The sequence below is a fragment of the Podarcis tiliguerta genome (genome assembly GCF_965153285.1).
Source record: "Podarcis tiliguerta genome assembly, chromosome: 16".
In the NCBI taxonomy this organism is placed as follows: Eukaryota; Metazoa; Chordata; class Lepidosauria; order Squamata; family Lacertidae; genus Podarcis; species Podarcis tiliguerta.
In genome coordinates, this window is record NC_139549.1 from 3,637,226 (window position 1) to 3,658,296 (window position 21,071).

Below are 21,071 nucleotides of genomic sequence, written 5' to 3' on the forward strand. Positions count from 1 at the left end.
TGGTGCCTCTCTAGGTGTTTTGAACTACAGCTCCCACCCAGCAAAGACAGCCGAGTCAGGGATTGCGGGAGATCCAAATATCTGAAGGGGGCCTGGCTTGGGGAAGGCTGGTTAAGGGAAGGGGCTCCATTATGTAACCATCAAAAGCAGAATAAAATTATATAAAGAAATCATGCAAATCTGCCCTGTTCGCATAATCTGCGCAGGTCCCAAGAATTTAGCGGTTGGCTGTGGGTGCAGAAATTCAGGGCTGGATCCAGAATAAGATGAGCAGCACTGAAATGTTTGTGAAAAGTAAAATACAGTGGTGCCCCGCAAGACGAATGCCTCGCAAGACGGAAAACCCGCTAGACGAAAGGGTTTTCCGTTTTTCAATGCGCTTCGCAGGACGAATTTCTCTATGGGCTTGCTTCGCAAGACAAAAATGTCTTGCGATTCTTGAGATTTTTTTCGCTCCCCACCCCCTTTTTCTAAGGCGCTAAGCTGCTAATAGCCTTTTAGCAGCTAATCCGCTAATCCCTTAAGCTTTTAATAGCCGCTAATAGCCGCTAAACCGCTAATAGGATTGCTTCGCAAGACGAAAAAACCGCTAGACGAAGAGACTCGCGGAACGGATTCTTTTCGTCTTGCGAGGCACCACTGTAATGATTTTAACGCAACCAAGAGGCAGCAATGCTTCTGAATGCCAACTGCTGGCAACCGCAGGAGGAAAGAGCGCTCTTGTACTTGGATCCTGCTACTGGGTGTCCCATTGGGGCACCTGGTCAGCCACTGTGAGAACAGGATGCCGGAACAGATGAGCCACTGGCCTGATCCAGCAGAGCTCTTCTGATGTTTTTATGACTTTAAATTAAAATTTCATTGATTTCAATCAATGCAACTAAGTCTTGATCCAACACTTGGCTTTTCATTAGCCCAGAACACACAAACATCACCAGTTTATGGGCACTCTCTGCCTACTTTATAAACAAATTGCCACTGGGAAGGAAGTGGAACCCTGAGAATCAAAAGCGTGGGGAAAAAATAACACACAAGAGATTGCATAGAGATTTGTGCTGTAATGGTTGTTTTTTTTTCAGCAGAACACAAGGAATAAACAGCACAAGGGGAAAACTGGGTCGAAAAAACGAGACAGGGCAAAACAGAGGTTGGGATTGTAAGATTTAACACACAGAGAAAAAAAACGGAACAAAACAAAACAAAAATCCCAAATGCACATTGTAATTTGTTCCTCCCTAAAACAGTGGGGGGGGGGGGAGGGAGAAAAGAGTTTGAAATAAATGAGAGAGGCGGCTCACTCCACTTCTAGCAGACACAGACCTTCATTTTAAACTGGGGGGGGGACAACGGAACGGAGGGGTGTTCCCAGGGGGGAGGAGAAAACGGCGCACAAACTTCTTTGCTCGTTCTTGCAACCTAACAAGTCCCCGAATCCGAGGAAGAGGAGATGGTGGTGAAGATATAGGCGTTCCTGTAACAGAATGTCGCCTGCCATGCCCAACATCTGTGGTGGCGGCTACGGGCGCGGCAAGTCACCAATGCCCACCGCTAAGGAGCATGGGAAGATTCCACAGAACGGAAAAGGTTCAGTCCTAAAGAGGAAACGAGGGCCAAACCCACTCAGAACAGCCTCGCCCGACTCGGGAGGCCTTTAGGACTTGTTGAAGGCTGCCAACACAGCCCAGATCATCTCTGAGCCCCCTGCCTTGGCCGCTTCCGCCTCAGGGTCTCTGTCCATGAGGTCCTTGGACCGGTTCATGGCCACGTCGTATTTCTCGTCGACCAGGCTGGTGAAGACGTTCTCCAGCACGTCAGAGGCGTGGGCCAGGACCAGCAGGGCTAAGGTCCGCCTGTCCATGCGGTGGGGGTCATTGACCCACCGGTCCAGGACGCTCTCTTGCAGCTTCTTCACCAAGCGCTGCTTCTCCGTGGTGTTGGTGACCGGGTGGGTGGTCATGTCGAAGAGGAGGAAGTTCTGCTTCTCGGTCGTCAGGATCCCCTTCTCCACTAGGTTCTTGGCGATGCGCTCCCGGACGTTGCGGAGCTGGTACTGCAGCTTGAAGGGGTTCCAGGTCTCACCTGCGGGAGGCGAGGAAGAGTGTCAGCAACAAGGTCAGGACCTTGAGGGCCCATCTAGCTCGGTGCGGTCTACTCTGGCTGGCAGTGGCCTGCTAGGTTTCGAGAGGAAGTGTCTCCCAGCTGCACCAAGAGAAGCCAGAGGTTGAGCTGGGCCCTTCTGTGCGCAAAGCAGATGCTTGGTTACTGTGCTACATGTTACCTTAAAAATAAAAAAAGATTCTAGTCCTTACTGTTTTAGCTCACTCTAGCTACAGATTGTTGTTTTTTAAAACAAACAAATTCATTTATTTAATTTTAGGGATTTACATGGCCTTTGGTTTGGACTCAGTCTGACCCTTATGTTTCCCTCCCCTTATGGTCTTGATCTATCAGCTACTTTTAAAATGAGGCTGCATTTTAAATTGTTTTTTAACCTGTATTTTAAATTGTTTTGTTTTTGTCCCCCCCCCAATTATGTTTTTACTGTGATTTTATTGGTGTTAGCCGCCCTGAGCCCGGCTCTGGCCAGGGAGGGTGGGGTATAAATAAATGTTATTATTATTATTTATTATTATTATTATAGGTATGGGAATGTCTTTCAACCTATGATTTGCTCAGGTTCATATTACAATAATCTACAAAAGATGACCTATAATACAAACTTGGTTGAGAGGTGGTTGTACTTTTAGCTACAGAATTCTGCACAAACACCTTATGCCCATCCAGTTTTGGCAGCAGCAGCGGTGGTGGTGGAGGAACTTGTCTGGGGGCTGACTGTGGCCCCTGAGGCTTCTGTATTCCAGCCCTTGGGACTATCTCCCCAGACCAAACCCGTCACTGCCCTTGCTTCACATCCTCCTCGAGTGCCTTTGCTTGGGATGTGTCCTTGAACTGTGACAGGATCTCTTGCTCACCTCAAGGAAGAGTAGCCCACAGTACCATCCACTTTTACATTTCACTATTTGCACCTGGACCTTGGAAGGCAGCCTACAGGGAAGGTGGCTCTCAGCCTGCAAAAAAAGGTTCTCCACCTCCACGATATTGGAGGAAGGGGGAAGAAGACGATGGGTTGTGAAGCTGGCTTGTTTCAAAAGGTAATACTTAAGGGATTAACCACAGTTTAGGGTTTGAACACAGGTCACTATGCTTTTTTCTTCAGAGCACTGTAGCAGCCCACCGGCATAATTTCAGTGTTCCTAATATTTTGCTTAATGTTTTACTGGATTCCTATTTACCCAGGTATCATGTACTGACTTTTTGTGATTTTACTGATATATACAATGTCAACCGCTTAGAGATTCTGTTATAAGAGGCACGTAAGTTCTTAAAATGAGAAGGAATCTGTGGATGCCCCAAAGGCTTAGCAGCCCTGCAGTGCTCAGAAACACTCCCGCCCTCACCTGTCAGCAACTCAATCCACGTCTGCACTGTCTCGGCAGGTTCGGTGGCTTTGAGGTGCCGCAGCGTCTCGTCTAGGAGGACGTCTCCCGTCGGGGCATCTGACTTTAGGAGGACCTAGAAGGCAGAAAGAAAGCGAGAGACAAAGACTTCTGCCAGGCTCCCAAAGGCGCATTGAAAGAGGCTCTAACAAACAGCCTCAGGGAGGCCAGGGAACAGAAAAACCCTCTCACCTTCCGGTCCAGCAGTCGTTTTTTCCTCATAGTCTGTGGCTCCAGCTGTATCCTTCCCCTCATTGCCAGCTCAATGAGGATGCCGCCCCGGAGGCCGGAGGAGATGCAGTCGTTCCAGAAGGACGTGTAGCCCTGAGGAGATCAGGAATGGACATCAGCAAAGACCCAGGAAGAAACTGCAATGTCGGGCCATAAAGAGCTTGTGGTTTGGTGCAAGTCACAGACTTTAGAGGTGACCAAAGACAGGATTATTAGTCAAGGCTGTCATTAAGTAATTTGAGTGGAGTTTTTTTTTTGGAAGGGTGGCGCTGGTGATGCTTGTTTTATGCTGCTGTTTTGTCTCTTTCACGAAAGAGATGGGATAAAAGTTTTGGGCTGTATCCAAAGTTAAACAGAGCAGACCCACCAAAAAGCATCAGATATAGCTAACTTAGGTCTATTTCAAAGAGTATTCCAAGAGTATAAGAAGAGTGTGCTTGATCTGGCCAAGGGCCCATCTAGTCCAGCCTCCTGTTCTCACAGTGGCCAACCAGATGTCCCAAAGGGAAACCAGCAAGCAAGACCCGAGCGCAGGAGCACTGTCTCCCCTCCTACGGCTTCCAGCAACTGGTTTTCAGGAAGCATCACTGCCTCCAGCACTGGAGGGAGAGTACAGTCACTGTGGAGCCTTGTGAAGCCACTGAAAGCCTTGTTCTCCTCCAGGAATCTATCTAATCCAGCGGTTTTCAACCTGTGGGTTCCCAGATGTTGTTGGACTACAACTCCCATCATCCCTGAGCTCTGGCCTTGCTAGCTAGGGGTGATGGGAGTTGTAGCTCAACAACATCTGGGGACCCACAGGTTGAGAAACGCTGAATTCTAATCCTTTTTTAAAGCCATCTAAGTTGGTGGTTGTCACAGCTTCCTGTATAAGTGAGTTCCATGGTTTAACGATGCACTGTGTGAAGAAGTCCTTCCGTTAATCTGCCCTGAATCCTCCAACATACAGCTTCATTGGATTTCCTTGACTTCTTAGTGTTACAAGAGAGGGAGGGGGGAAATTCCATGTATAATTTTATACGCTTCTATCACGCCACCTCTTTCTAAGCTAAAAAGTCTTTTGATCATCCAGGTGTGGGCTGGGAGAAGGGAGGACTTCCACACACACACACAGACACACACACACACACAGCTCCAATCCAAACTTCTACCAGTTAGGGATTAACTTTTGATGAAGTTGTTCCAAGTTGAAGAACAACTCAAGTCTTCCTTTATAGAAAAAGGAGAGGAAGTGCTGAGCCAAAAGGAATTGCAGCCTGCCAGATGGAAGGCGGCGCTTCCTGTGCAAACACCCAGCCCATTATTTCAACAGCTACACCACTTGTTTCAGCCTAGGCAAAAAGCAAAAAAAAAAAAAAGTGTGGCATTTTAAAAGCCTATTCACTCCAATATGGTTAAGCTTACGCAAGACACCCTGCCTTCACAACCATTTAACAGCTAGAATCAGGCCTTTATTTACCTTTAAAAAAACAACCCTCCACTTCCTCATAGCAGAACATGCTGGATAAGAGTCTAATTGGAAAGACCAAAGAAAGTCTCTTTTCCACCCATGACCTTTCTTGACGTTTCACAAGGATACAGACAGCAGCCTGAAGTTCAGAAGTTTTATTTCTTATGCAAACAAATTCTGTGACATCAGTGGCTGCGGGTTAGGCTGGATTTTAACAGTTCAAGGTATCAAAAGAAACCTCTTTGAGTGTCTTTTCAGAGAGGGAGGCTGTATATGTTCAATGTCAGTGCAGAATTTTTGACGGTGACAGGCTCAGCTTCCATTCTGGGGTCAGAGCAAGTTTCTAGTCCTCATTGCCAAGGAGTCACGCTGGATGTGGTTTTTTTGAATGGAACTTGGTGCCTCAATTCTAAAGCTAACATTCAGATTTCTAGTAACAAAACTAGGCAAATGCCACCCATACATGTCTCGGTACAGATTCAGCTGTCCCCTCAAGACCTATTTATTTTTGCAGCTGTTTGGGGGCATAGTAAAAGTGGCACTATGGATATAATTGTCTCACCGATGTATTTTATATTATGACTTTATTTTTTAAAAATTTTTGCATTTTTAGATGCTGCTGGCTGTCCTGGACTCTTTATGATAGGCTGCATCCAACTATTCAGAAAAAACCCAGTGAAATCAATGAAGCAAGCTAGTCATGTCCATTAATTTGAATGGTTCTACTCTGTGGTTGGGCAACACCACAAAAAACTCAATATCATGTTACTAAAGACCTGAAAGATATGCCTCAATTAAAGATTTATTGTGGAAATCAAAACCCTTAAAAAAAGGCTTTGGAATTTGAGATATTAATTCTGACACTGGCATTCTAAATTTCAAGAATGATAGTTCAAATTACAACTTTACAACCTGCATTCTTGCACCAGACCAGTTCAGAATAGGCCTGAAAAGCACAGAAATGAAATTGCACTCTACCCAAATCTATTTTACTTTGGCCATAAAACCTGTTAATTTTATTGGAGTGTACCTACAAGTATGCATGCTAAGGACCACAGACTCTGACAGCAAACAGAGTGGACAAAGGATAATTCCAAAGTCTTTTTTTAAAAAAAAGGCACCCAGCCACACTGGTACTGGTGCTTCAACTCTTAGATGTAAAGTCAGTAAGTTAAACTCCCAGAATGATGCCTCGCCCCAGCAAAGGATATGAAGTTGAAGAACCAGTCTGAGTCAAACCACTGGACGGGAAAAACAAACACGGATCAAGAATTCCGGCCAGACCAGGGCTTCAATTCAAATGCAGAAGTGCGACTTCCAAATCGCTCCAGCTCTTCTGGGAGTGCCTGAGCTCCACTTCTCTCTCCAGCTTCAGCTCCAAAGTGAATCACATTTAGGCTGTGTAGCCCCCATATGGCTCTGCCCCCCCCAAAAGAATTAGGGGTACAGTAGTTTACCCCTGACTGAGCTACAATTCCCATCATCATTAACAAACCACAGTTTCCAGGTTTCTTTGGGGGAAGTCATGCACTTTAAATGAATGCGTGTCTGCAGCCCAGTCAAAATGGAACAATGATTGCTTAACATGGGGGTGGCCAACAAGGGGCCCTCTAGGTGATACTGGACTACAACTCCCATCATCCCTGGCTGATGCAGCCGAAGGGGGGTGTGGCTCAGCAACAGCATTGGCGGACCCTGGCACAACACATTTCAGTTGTCCCACAGCTCGTGCAGGTGCAGTGAATAAGCACATCTTGCCTTAATCCTCTATCTTGGTGCCCGGTCTACCTCAAAGGGTTGCTGAAAGTATAGGAAAGGGGGTAAACACTGCTCTGTGACCCTAGAAGGAAGATAAAACTTCTACTATGATGTCAGCCACACTCAGGGTCCACCTAGCGTACAACTTAGTTTATGTATTTACAGTGGTACCTCGGGTTAAGTACTTAATTCATTCCGGAGGTCCGTTCTTAACCTGAAACTGTTCTTAACCTGAAGCACCACTTTAGCTAATGGGGCCTCCTGCTGCAGCTGCAGCACCAGATAACAATTTCTGTTCTCATCCTGAAGCAAAGTTCTTAACCCGAGGTACTATTTCTGGGTTAGCGGAGTCCGTAACCTGAAGCATATGTAACCTGAAATGTATGTAACCTGAGGTACCACTGTATTTCAGATATTTATATACAACTTAACATTAAGAATCTCTAAGCAGTGTAGATAGATAATAAAGAGAATAAGAACAATTAAAACTCATCCTAAAAGCTACAAAACTTCAAGATGCCTGCTGCAATAAGGAAGTTTTTGTTCATGCCTGAAGTTCAGCAAGGAGGGTGCCTGTCAAATCTAAGGAGGCAGCTTTGGAGATCACCCAAAGCCCTTTTGGCTGCAGCCACAAAACTATCTGTGTTCCTCCTTGAACCTGTTTGAGAGGACAATAAAGACGTTTACACTCCCTCAAGCATTTGGGATTTAGCCGGGAACATGAATTCAGTTGCTTTGCTTCCTGGTGGCGTGGCAGTAACAGGGGTGGGTAGGAAGCCTATTTGCCACAAATGTCTTCCTATGCACCCTTGCTAAGCCATAGTTTAAGCTCAGTGCTTTGTGAGAAATCAGACCATTAACACTTAAAACTATGGTTTGTTTCACTAACCATGGTGAAATGTTGTGTTAATATACCTACACTGAGAATTAAGGACTGGCCACAAACCAGCTGGTGAAATGGGCCTGGAGCAAACTTGCAAACCAGGTTAGGAATTAATTTGTACTAAACAAGCCACGGTTGTGTCAGCTCCCCTGGCTCCATGTCTGGATTAACCAAGATTAAAAGACATCCAACTGTGGCTAATGCTAACTATGCTTAAGTGTGATGGGTGCCCTGGGCTACTGTCCCTGCACCATTGCAAAAAAGTAGTGGGGGTTTGATGCTGTTAAATATGCTGTTGTAAGACAACCTGGGCCAGCTCCTAGGAACAGAGGAAGCTGCCTTACTCTGAGTCAGACTGTTGGTCCATCCAGCTAAATATTTCTACACCGAGTAAAACAGCCCTCCAGGATTTCTGGCAGGAGTCCCTCCCAGCCCTACCTGGAAATGCCGCCTGGGACCTTCTGCTTGAAGGCAGATCCTCTGCCACTAAACTATGGCCCTTCCCCACAGCAGAAGTCAACCACCTACGATATAAATGCAGCATGAGCATGCAAATCAGTTCCTACAATTCATGCCCTGGGGGGAAAGAGTCACAAGACAGGTGCAGCTGGAGTCCTGACGCCACAACTTCATTTAAAAGGGTTGCCTAAAGGACAAGGAGTCACTTACAGTATGGATCAGGATAATATTGTAATCTAGGCTAGTGATGTCCGGATGGACTAGCAAGCAAATGCAGCTCTCCCTGACAGAGCTTATTCCCTCCCCCTTCTCCTGGCAGTGCTTATATTGTACCCTATGTCTGCACGCCAAGACTCCAAAGACAGGGATGCATCTTTAAAAAAAAAATCAGAACAATGTGACCATCCTTCTAAGCAGGACAAGGGAGGGGAAGTCAAATCGTGTGCAGCCAAGGCACGAACCAGCAAGGTCTACATGGTGTCACAAGTAGCAGTGACAGCCACCAACCTGGATGGCTTTAAAAGAGGAATAAAGAGATTCCTGGAGGAGAAGGCTATCAGCAGGTTTCTGGCCACACTGGCTTTGCTCTGAGCCAGGGTTGGAGGCAGCAGGCTTCTGAACACCAGTTGCTGGGAAATAATAATAATTTATTATTTCTATCCCGCCCATCTGGCTGGGTTTCCCCAGCCACTCTGGGCAGCTTCCAACAAAAGATTAAAAATACATTAAAACATCAGGCATTAAAAACTTCCCTAAACAGGACTGCTGTCAGATGTCTTCTAAATGTCATATAGTTGTTCATTTTTTTGACATCTGATGGGAGGGTGTTCCACAGGAAAACACAAGTGGAAAGAGTTGCTGTTGCACTCAGGTCCTGCTTGCTGGCTTCTCTGTAGAACAGGATGCTGGGCTAGATGGGGCATTGACCGGATTCAGCAGGTCTCTTTCAGTGTGCTTATGGAACCTCCAGGTCCAAGTGCAGTCTATCTAGATTCCTAGGTTCTTTGCGGTTTTGGCTGCTGTGAGATCAGGATGCTGGACTAGATGGGCCCCCTCTGGCCTCATCCAGCTGCAGGGCTTTTTTAAGATTCTGGCAGGCTCTAAAAACCTAACATTTACTGGTTTCTCGCCAAACCGGCTTCTATTTATTGTGGACTCAGTCAAGACAAACGTTCTCTCTCGCTCGCTGCAAATGTCTCAGTACAATATAACAGAAGGTTGGCAACTGCGTGACAAGAGCTCCAATGGTCTAGCAGTTCTGAAGAGTAGTCCTGGGCAGCAGCGATCCTGTGATATGACTCGCAACTTCCAGCCTCTTTTGAGGTGGGAGGTGTATGTCACTAGACCTGATCAGTGGCAAAAGCTTCGACAAGTACCTGTAGAAAGCTATGCAAATGAGCAATTCCAAACCGGTTTACCTCAGTAATTACTAACCAAGGACTGCCCAGGTGCAGGTCTGACACACCTTTGGACAGAGGATTTTCTGCAAAAAAGGAAGAGAACTGAAACCAATGTATAAATGGTAAAGATACCAGTTGGATCAGTCTGGAACTGGTTTTAAAATGCACTCCTCCTACTCCATCATGGACACTGCCCTCTAATAAATTTCTGCTAAAAGAAAGAAAGAAAGTAAAGAGTCCTGGCAAAGTCAGGGGGACAGCGGGTGGCGCTGTGGGTTAAAGCCTCAGTGCCTAGGGCTTGCTGATCGAAAGGTCGGCGGTTCAAATCCCCGCGGCGGGGTGCGCTCCCGCTGTACGGTCCCAGCGCCTGCCAACCTAGCAGTTCGAAAGCACCCCTGGGTGCAAGTAGATAAATAGGGACCGCTTACTAGCGGGAAGGTAAACGGCGTTTCCGTGTGCGGCTCTGGCTCGCCAGAGCAGCGATGTCACGCTGGCCACGTGACCCGGAAGTGTCTCCGGACAGCGCTGGCCCCCGGCCTCTTTGAGTGAGATGGGCGCACAACCCTAGAGTCTGTCAAGACTGGCCCGTACGGGCAGGGGTACCTTTACCTTTACCTCCTACTCCATCATGGACACTGCCCTCTAATAAATTTCTGCTAAAAGAAAGAAAGAAAGTAAAGAGTCCTGGCAAAGTCAGTGATAACCTTTGCGAAAAATCAAAGAGTCATAGAATGGCAGAGCTGGAAGGGATCCCAAAGCTCATCTATTCCAATCCCTTGTAATGCACAAATCACAGCTATGTTGTCAGAACTAGAATCTGTCCACAAGCTTGATTTGATTAGTTTACGGACACTGCTGAAACCAAGCTTCTCTGACTTGCAACGGAAATTAATTGAGCGGAGCTGGTGTCTCCTTGGGCTGTTTGGCAACCTTCTGGAGTTTTATTAGTGACCATTTTGAATTTCTGCTTTACAATGTTATTTATTTCACTTGTATTTTGACAGCTGCCCAAGATTGTCGTTTTGGCAAGATAACACAGGATATTTATTTTAAAATCAACAACCACAAATACATAAATATGAAGAGATTCTGTTCTATCACCAATAACTACTGGAATCGATGGCCACTATGCTTACCCTATAGATATGTAAACTTTTCAGATTGAACGGATCACATTTTATGCCCTTTTCACACACACTGCACATATATTTTGCTAACTTCATGCACCTCACAAAATCTTATGCCATAATAAACGAGGAGCCATTAAAGACTATCAAGAAACTCTCTTTTTCTGGTGGGATATAATGGAGCAGGGGATATAAGGATATCCAACATTCTGGGCCAGAACAAGGGGAGAGAATCTGGCAAAATGTTTGCCAACGTGGATACAGACACTTATTATGCCCAGCCTTTTCAGTTCACAATAAGAGACAGGCTCAGATAAACTGAATCCCACCACTGGTAAATACTGGCAATCTGGCTCTCGCCACACACCTCCACTGTCTTCGCTCTGGCTCCTCAAATTTCATACAAGAACTGCCCACACGTCTCTGGCTTATCTTAACCACTACGGCAGTGCAGTGTAGTGGTCAGAGTATCAGACTAGAACTGGGAAGATGCAGATTCTAACACTACACTCAGCACAGGGCCCATCAGCATCTCTCATCCTAACCTACCTCATAGGGTGCAGTGCGGGTAAAAACAGGAGGGAGCTAACCTAAGGAAAAGTCGGATATAAATGTAATAAATAAAAAACTGCCTTATACCAAGTCAGGCCGCTGGTCTGTTTAGCCAGGATTGGACCTGGATCCTTCTGTGAGCGAAACAGATACGTTGCCTTCAAAGCAGATCCTCTACCACTGCCCTGAACAGTAAGGTTCTGGTCCTCATGGTTCTGAAGAAAGGGCTAATTTTAAAAAGGAGCTGCCTTATCCAGGGTCAGGCTATTGGTTTGCCTACCTCAGCATTGTCTACACTGACTGGCAGCAGTTCTCCAAGGTTTCGGAAAGGAAGTCTCTCCCAGCCCTCCCTGAAGATGCCAGCGATGGAAGGGACCTTTCACATGCAAGCAGAAGCTGTACCACTAAACTGCAACCCTTCCCCCATAAAGAATATCACGCAGAGGAGAAAGCGGTGCATACTGAAGACACAACTCTCCACCCTGACCTTTGACAGGCAAGCTGCCTTGCTTAATTTCTTCTGTCCCGTTTTGAATAGTGTGGTTTTATTTGCCTTTATAACTGCACACCATATTGCTGTAAACCACTCTGGGACCTTATGGTGAATGGGTGGGTAAGAAATCTCACAAATAAGATAAATAGTAATAAAAACCTTCTCAGGACATACATGCTGGCTTGTTTTCCCCAGGGAATCTCAGATTTCTTCTCCTCTAGATCCCCAGCTGACTGTGCAGTTAAGGAGTCACTGAGCTACCTTCTGCCAGTCAATAGCAGTTAGGTGTGCTTGACTAGGACCTGGGAGATCAGGGTTCAAATTCTGACTCAGCCAGAAGGCTCACTGGGCGACCCTGGGCTGCTGACTGTCTTGCGACCTGGCCTTCCTTGCAGGGTGATTGCGAGGGTAAAACAGGGTGCACCTGGCATCTTCGTGATGCAGCTTTCGACAAATGCCAAAGATGCAGCTCTTTACCCTGGCCTTTGATGCCTGAGATGTGCCTGGCCTGCAACTGCAATCTGCTCTGTTTTTAATTCTGAATTTTAAATTGTTGTACCCCTCCTTGGGAGCTGCTGCTGAAGGGCGGTTAATCAATGCATCAACAAGGCTTTTGTACCTCTTTATCCTTCAAGCCGAGGAGCAGCACCTCCTCCATGAGGGTGAGGCGGATGTCTTTGCAGTCTCCGGAGTCTTCCTCGCCCAAAGTCTTGTCTGGTATGGAGTCCTCCTCACCCTCCAGCCGCTTGTCAACGTTTCGCCCGACATCTGCACGCCGCCCCCGGTGAATTAACGTCGTCATGGTCTCTCTGTCGTGCCTAGGAACAGAGAGAGAAGAGGGGGGAAAGATATATATGTATCTCCTGCAAATAGTTCTTTGCGATGCTCCCAGTTTCTAGGGGAAGGGCCGTAGTTTGGGGTCAGAGGAACTGCTCTGCCAACAGAAAAGCCCAGGTTCAGTCTCCAACATCTCCAGGTAGGGCTGGAAAACACTCTCTCTCTGAAACCCCACGCTGCCAGTCAGTGTAGACAAGAATGAGCTGGATGGACTGATTGTCTGACTCGGTATAAGAAAGATTCCTATGTATTTAGGTATTCAGAACAAGGAGGGCTGGGATCTCACTGCATGGTTAGGGGAAGGGCTGCAGCTCAAATCCAGAAGATTTGACTTGTGTGCAGAAGGTCCCAGGTTCAACCAGTGGAAAAGTACAGCTGACAGTGTCCACAACCTTGGAGAGCCGTGGCCAGTCTGTGCTAAAATGAGCTAAATTTAAAATTCAATATCAAAAGCTACTGAAAGCAAGTAACAGACACAGGAATAGCGTTCATACTAAACCACCGTCTTGCAAAACATCCTCAGGCAAACCCCTCGTTTTTCAGCATTCCTAACTGTCTGCAGCAAAGATAACATAAGGATATGCAATTATTAAGTCTTTCGAGACAGGCAATATAAAATAAAAATAATCTAAAGCAGCAATTTTACAAACGCCGAAGATGCCCTCCTAACCGAGCCAGTGTGGTGTAGCGGTTAGAGTCTTGGGCTAGGGCCTGGGAGAGACCAGGGTTCAAATCTCCACTCGGCCATGAAGCTACGTGTGACCTTGGGGGACAGGTACTGTTTCTCAGCCTAACCTGCCTCAAAGGGTTGTTATGGGGATTCATGGGGGTGGGGGGAGGAGCCTTGAGCCCCTTGGAAGAATAAGGTGGGACATAAATGCAATTAATAAATAAAATAAATGAACAACCGTGCCTATTCAGAACATCTACTGAACTGAAGGGGCCTTATTCTCAGGTAAGTTGGGTTAGTGTTGCAAACTTTCTGGGAGAAGTATATACTGACGTCTACTGCTGAGTAAACATAGATATAGCATAAGGTTGCACACATGCCTGTTTTGTCTTTTCATTTCCCCATAAAACCACTGCTTCTGCTTGGCACAGACACGAGGCAGCTAAAGAAATGTAGCCTTTTCTGACCCACAAATTAAACTGAGTGGTGCATGTGTAACTTCACACTTTTAACACGTCACTTATTGCAAAAATTTGCATACCACTTAATCACAAAATCAAAATCCAATCAAAAACCCTGCTGGAATAATGCTAAAAAAATTACTCAGTTTTACTGCATTGAGGTATTACCTTTCCCTTCAAAATGCTCAAGCTGGCCTACAAGGCTCTCCCCACTCTTTGTGTTATTGTGACAACAACCCTGTGAAGTAGGCCACACTGAGAGGTGGCAACTTTGCCCAGGATTGCCCAGGGAGCTTCACTGCTGTGTGCTAGGGACTTCCCCTAGGCCCTAATCTAGGACTGAAACCTCTACTGTTTCAAACTGCAGCTAAACAGGTACAGATTATATTTAGCTGTCTAGTTATATTTCAGTATGCATTTATGAGAACCAATACTTAACTAAATAATTTTATGAGAACCAATTTATGAGAACCATTTATGAGAACCAATACTTAACTAAATAATGATTTAAAAGGAACGGAAGCATGGGACCGAAGAAGCAAGGAAGCAACTGGAACCGTAAGCAGCCGCCTCTCTCTCGAACACGTTGCAAACAAGTCATTTTAAGAAGAGACGCAGCTATAAGATTACATTTTATGCCCACTTTAAAATAGGGTGTTAAGATTAAACTCAAAGCGGCTTGTAGCCTAAACAACGAAGCAAACACAGCAGCATAATCAAGATTTATCAAGTGCACCACCACAATCAGGATTAGAGTTCCCCCTCTTAATTCCTAGATGTGGGGCACAAGCCCACTGCCTTCGCCCACCTCTTAAAATGTACACATTAAAACGAAGCGGGGGGGTTCCTTTATGCACCCAAGGGTGCCAAGGCTTTAATCGCGCCTAGAAAGTCCTTTCCCAGACTCACCTGTAATAATGCCCTGTTCTCCCCTCCTCCTCCTCCTCCACCTATTGCTCAAGTTGCTCGCTTGCTTCTTAATGGGAAAACTGGGGAATCCTAAGCTGAGCAAACTTTACTTCCTGGTTCATCGGCAAAAAGGAAGGAGGAGGAGAAAGGGAAAGGAGGGGGGAAAATATATACACCCCCAGCACATCAGCTTCCTGGTTTCCCTGGGAAACCTAGCCTGGTGTGTATGCAAAGGGCAAATGAAAAGACTTGATGCAAAGGAATTCACCAATAGGCTCCTTGGGAAGGCGGGTTTTACGCCTCTCTTTGTTTCAACAGACAAACTTGGAAAAAAAGAGGGGGGCACGATTAATTAAGTAAAAAAAGGATGGGAGGAGCTAGTGGGATTGACAGCAGAGAGAACCAATGGAGAGGAGGAAAGCGCGGCTGGCTTTCCAAGGCCAAGGAACCAATGGTCTTTTTGCACACACATGCACAACATTGGTGTGCACCACGGGAAAGAAGGAGGTGTGTCCAAGCAAAGGTGTTAAGGCGCCTGCGCGGATGTTTGCATGCCGGGTTAGGGATTGCAAGATTTTTTTTGGGGGGGGGGGTTTGCATCTAGGTCCTGCGCCAGATTACTCGGGAGTAAATCCCTCTCCCCGAATGCAAAGCAGGGCTTCTCCCTCCTTCCCTCTTTTTCCTTCTTCATCAAGTTTGCATGGGATGGAAGGTTTTGCAGGCTGCGCCCAGTTCATGTTGCGTCCACTTTTTCTCTACCCTCCCCGCCCCTGTTTTCCTTTTGTATAATAATAATAAAAAAAATTTATTTATACCCCGCCCTCCCCAGCCAAGACCAGGCTCAAGGCGGCTAACAACCAATAATAAAAACAAGTTGATTAAAATACAATTTAAAAAGATTAAAATACAACATTAAAACATTAGGATGCAGCTTCTTCACAGGAGGAGAAAGGAAAAAGAAAGAGGGGGAGAGAATCAAACTGATTCCAAGCCAAAGGCCAGGCGGAACAACTCTGTCTTACAGGCCCTGCGGAAAGAAATCAGATCCCGCAGGGCCCTGGTCTCATGAGACAGAGCGTTCCACCAGATTGGGGCCAGTGCTGAAAAGGCCCTGGCTCTGGTTGAGGCTAATCTGACTTCCTTAGGGCCCGGGACCTCTAGGGTGATGCTATTTATGGACCTTAAGGTCCTCCGTGGGGCATACCAGGAGGGGCGGTCCCGTAGGTACAAGGGTCCTAGGCCGTGTATCATGTCAGACCATTGGCCTGTCTAGCTCCATATGGTCTACACTGACTGGCAGCAGATTTCCAGGGTTTAAGGAAGTGGTTTTCTCCTAGCCCTATGCGGAGAAGTGATTGGACCCAGGACCAATGTCTCACTGACTTTTGGCCCTTAAAAAATAAAGTAAAATTTCACTACTGATGAAGGGCTGGTTTTGGGGTTTCAAATTTGGGGACATCCCCAGCCCACCTGACGATGCCGGCGAATCAGCTACCGCTTATGCTTCCCTTATAAACCTTCCCTGTTTATATTGACACATAACTTTTGAAAACAAAACCCCTGAAGGCGTTAAGGCGGGAGAGGGCGGATTTTCGGGCTCAACAGATCTCCTTTTGCTTCCACCTGAACCTCAAGATCCAGCAGCTAAAGCCACCTGTCGGATTATTTTAGCCAGGATTCCTGCATTGTACGGGGTTGGACTGGATGACCTTTGGGGTGCCCTTCCGACTTCTGGGATGCAAAATGGGAGAATGGATCTCGCAATCCCAGTTTAACCGCTTCTCTGCTTTTTTTAAAGCCACCTAATTGGGGCAAGTGTGGGTGTCTCTTCCTTCTTGCCTTATTTATTCCATTGATAATAAAATTTATAGGAAGACACAAGATCTACCCACTCGGGAAGAATGGCAGATGAAGCTGATGGACTACATGGAATTGGTGGAAATGACTGGCAGAATCCGAGACCAGGGAGAAGAGTCAGTGGAAGAAGATTGGAAAAAAGTCAAAGTATATTTACAGAAATACTGCAAAATTAATGAATGTTAGAAGAATGCTGGAATGAAGTTATATGGTTCTGGCAGAAATATTACAAAGAATTAAGTAAAAACTGATTGTTAATGGGCCAAAGTGGAAAATTTAAAGCTAGATTGTGTTCAGATAAATTATAGAACAAAAAAATGAGAAAGATGGAACGGATTTGCTGAAATAGCTAAATTGAACTAGAATACAAAAAAGGGAGGTGTGAGGAGGTCGATGAAACAAGTAAATGAAAGGTAAAGATATGGAAACATTGGATGTGTTTCTAAATGTTTTTGTCTTTCTTGTTGTTTTAATGTATTTTTTGTTTTTCTTTTCGATGTATTGTTTGTTAAATTTTTTATTGTTTTTTTCCTTTTTTCTGTAGTTATTAAACTTCTAATAAATATTATTTTTTTAAAAAAAAGATAATAAAATTTATATCCTGCCTCTCGCCGCCACTCAGGGTTCCGCATGGGGCAGAACAATTTAAAGCACCCGTTTTAAAAAAGCTTTTGTTGAGCCATTTGGGGGTCAGCCAGCGACCCTTGCAGATCGACCTGCGGGCGGCCATGAGATCTCGCAGTGGATCCTGATCCACTTTCAGCCGCAGGGATACATTTCCCCAGGATAATATGCTTGTTCTGGGCTGACAGCTGTGTCCCTAGCGAAGCATCTTCTCCAGTGCCCACTTTAAAAGACTGCAAACAAGAACAACGCAATTATATGTTAAATTAAGATTTCCTGATATTTTTGCCTCCTCGTTTGCTATTCTCATGCCCGTTCACCCTTCTTGGAGAACCCGCTGGCTCTCTGCTGCTTCAGGGATCCCCCTTTCCCCTCATAACAGCCCCTGCAATGTAGCAATAAAATGGGAGGTCAAGCTCAACCAGTGGATTTCTTAGCTGGAATGGAGATTTGAACTCGGGTCTCCTTTTCTTTTTTAAACGGATTTTGGTGTTTTTATATTGCCTGTCAGGCCCAAAGTAGTTCAGAACAGAAAGTGTTGAAGCATAAAACAGTAGCCATCTAACAAGGCATAGATTACAGCGGCAGTTAAAACGACAAATTAGCGAGCCTTGTACTTTGTTTTTTCTTTGTTTGTGTGTGTAGATCGTATTTTTTAAGTATAAGACCAGGGTTTTTGAACCAAAAAATTAGGTTTAAAATTGGGGCTCGTCTTATACATGGGTAGTGCTGAGGGGGTGTTTTCTTAATTTGGAGTCCCCAAAAATAGGGGGCGTCTTATACATGGGAGCATCGTATACACGGAAAAATATGGTGTGTGTGTGTATGTGTGTGTGTGTGTGTGTATGTATATGTATGTATATATACACACACACACAAACAGGCCGTAATTTGCTCTTCCTTTTCCCTCTCCTCCATTAGAGCCTTTTGAATTTTAAAGCCTTCTGGTGTGGCTCTTTAGTTTATACTGACATGAGCTTCTTTGAGAGGCAATAATCCCATTTTATTATTTTTACGCAGTACTGTATAGAAATTGTTTGTTCTAAATGTAAGTCACTTTGAGGTCACCCATAACAGAAAACACTCAGTAAGTGGATACAGAAATGTGGCTGAATTTTTCTCCTCAGGAACTTCTGCTGGGCCTGAGAGCCTGTGGATTTATCTTGTCATGTCTGAGGAGGAGCAGACATGACAGTCCCTCTGAAACTGCTTTTTGATATGCTAACAGGGCAGCCTTCCTTCATTTTTGACTAGGGCCTGGGAGATCTGGGTTCAAATGCCCACCTGGCCATAAAGATAACTAGCTGACAGGGTTGTTGTGGAGGATAAAGAGGGGAGAGAGAGACAAAATGTCTGCCATTTTGAGTTCCTTGGAGGAAAGGCAGGATATATATATATATATATATATATATATATATATATAAAATAAATAAGATATTGTGTGGTGTCTAATGATCCAGAGACGCCCGCCTTATGCTTTATTCCTCAAACAGTTCATGAACGGTTGAGATTTTGACAAGGACTAGAGCCTCCAGGCACTTTTTATACAATTTGATGTTCCTTTAGCACTAATACTGCAGAACCATCATTTTCAAGAGAACCATTGTCACACAAGCCTGGCAAATCTGGAACTAGACTTGGCAGCCAAATAGTGCAAAACCATATTTCTTTCTTTCTTTATCCGAAGACCGTTATTTTCCTTTCCTTTCCTTTCACGACCTGGACTTTGTTACTTAATCCATACGTGACTGCAATTCTTCTACACCCCTGTTCTCTGGTTTTGCTTTGGTTTACATCTGTTATTAGAAATATTCTCTCCAATTTATGTACGTCATAAAATGAAATAAAATAATCTTTACAAAAGAAGAAGAAGAAATCTATTCCTGAGAGGAATGGCCCCTAGTCTCAGGAGCTGCTTGCTCAGGTCAAGAGACAGGGAGCCATTGTCCCTTCGCCATTTTGTTTCTGTGTGTCAGACGCCAGCGCCTCAGCGCAGCCCTTTGGCTTTGACAGTTTTATGGCTTATTAATTTATATACCGCTTAAAACCAAAATAGGCTTCTTGCCACATTATGGCCTGATAAAAGAGAAAGAGGGGAACTGGCCACCTTCCTTCAGCCTGCCTGGGCTTGTCACTGTGAGGAGAGGGAACGGCCGGTAACCCTGCTAAGGTTTATTTTTTAAAAGGCGGGAAAATAAGAAAGGCCTCATGTAATGCTTTCAGGGTCTTAATAGACAACCCCTTCCTTCACTGTCTTCTTGGTCGCTGCTGGAAGCCATCTTTACCAAGGCCGTTGGCACATTTGAGACGCATGTCTTTCAGGAGCCACCCTATTCCTGTGACCTTAATTTGGCTGGACTGTTTTTAATTTCATAATTTTAAATTGTCGCAACCTGCCCTGGGACTTGCTGGGGAAGGGCGGGTAACAATTATAATAATTTTGTGGCGGCTGAGGAAATGCCAAAGATGGCGCGGGCCCTCCAAATTGACCACAGCTGTGCTGTACATATAAAGCGCTATTATACTAAATAATAAAAATAATTTTTTATATCCTGCCCATCTGGCTGGGTTTCCCCAACCACTCTTCCAACAGAAGATTAAAAATACATTAAAACATCGGTCATAAAAAACTTCCCTAAACAGGGCTGCCTTCAGATGTCTTCTAAATGTCAGATAGTTGTTTATTTCTTTGCTATCTGATGGGAGGGCGTTCCACAGGGCGGGCGCCACTATCTATAAAAGTCGTGGCTTTCACCAGCCAAATAATCCTGGGAATTGTAGTTTATTAAGGGTGCTGAGAGTTGTTAGGAAAACCCCCACCCCAATTCCCCTCACAGAACTACAATTTACAGAGTGGTTTAACAACCAGTCCCTCTCCCCAGGGAACTCTGGAAATGGTAGCTCTGTGAGGGGACAAGGGAGTCTGAGGAAAGGCGGAAGGAACATTCATCCCAGAGAAGACGCAGAGTCCATGGATAAATTGGCAATAGGATGCTTCAGATTACCAGACAGGATGTCACAAAGATGAGGACTAAATCTCGTTTTCCGCTGCTGCAGAAAATGACATATAATGGGCTGAAGTTAGAGGAAGGATTAACTGCGGTTGAACACTGGGGGAATGAACAGGAAGAAGAGTTTGAAAGTGGGGCCCGAGGGCCGCATTCTCGTCTGAGCAACCTTCTGGGGGCCACGTGTTTGCGGATGGAGCCAGAGGCAAAACTGGGCAGAGTAATGAATGCTAATTTTTGAAACCTTTGCACCAGAGGCTAGTTTCTTCCAGGCAAGCGAAGGGCATTATCAAGAGGACAGGTGCACATTCAGGTTGAGGAAATGCTTGCAAGCTTGTGCATGAGGTGTGGGAATGGTGTGTGGCATAGCTGTCAACTTACAGATTTGAAAATAAGGGACCAGCAGCCTCGAAAATAAGGGATCAGCAGCCACAATAAGAGATTTTGGCTTAGCTTATACAGAAATCCGGCACTGATGGAGCCAGGCTGCTTTTGCTGCGACTGACTGTGTTTTGCAGGGGGTTGGACTAGATGACCCTAAGGGTCTACAACCCCACCAAAGAAGAGGGGCAGACAAAACTGATGAACAATGTCGAGATGGCAAAGCTTCCAGGCAGAATTAGAAACCAGGAAGAGGACCTCTTTCATAAAGAATGGGGAAAGTTTATAATTTAGTTGAAAAGCTATTGTCAAGAGTTACATACATTGGTAGGATGGACAGAAAACTTGTAGTAAAAATTTGAAGTATGGATGGACAAATGATTTATAAAAATGGAGTTATGAAAGGGATTCAGAGAGGGAAATCACTACATTAAGATGCTGCACTGGTTGGAGGGGATGCTAAGCAGCACGTCG

General features: G+C 45.4%; 1 protein-coding gene across 10 annotated transcripts; it reads right to left on the reverse strand.

The window, feature by feature from the left end:
• Positions 1-1,038: 1,038 nt before the first annotated feature.
• GOLPH3L (golgi phosphoprotein 3 like) lies at positions 1,039-21,047 on the reverse strand. 10 transcript variants are annotated; one of them, XM_083416946.1, is made up of 6 exons: positions 14,728-15,482; positions 13,182-13,243; positions 12,470-12,668; positions 3,690-3,821; positions 3,459-3,573; positions 1,039-2,079 (listed from the first exon to the last, which is right to left on the reverse strand). In XM_083416946.1, the coding sequence occupies exons 3-6, from the start codon at positions 12,650-12,652 to the stop codon at positions 1,652-1,654; spliced, it is 858 nt and encodes a 285-aa protein (XP_083273072.1). In that variant the 5' UTR covers positions 12,653-12,668; positions 13,182-13,243; positions 14,728-15,482; the 3' UTR covers positions 1,039-1,651. The 10 variants fall into 10 exon arrangements, with proteins under 10 accessions (XP_083273072.1, XP_083273070.1, XP_083273067.1 ...); XM_083416944.1 differs by lacking the exons at positions 13,182-13,243; positions 14,728-15,482 and adding an exon at positions 21,027-21,047; XM_083416941.1 differs by lacking the exons at positions 13,182-13,243; positions 14,728-15,482 and adding an exon at positions 20,214-20,326.
• Between the last annotated feature and the right edge of the window lie 24 nt (positions 21,048-21,071).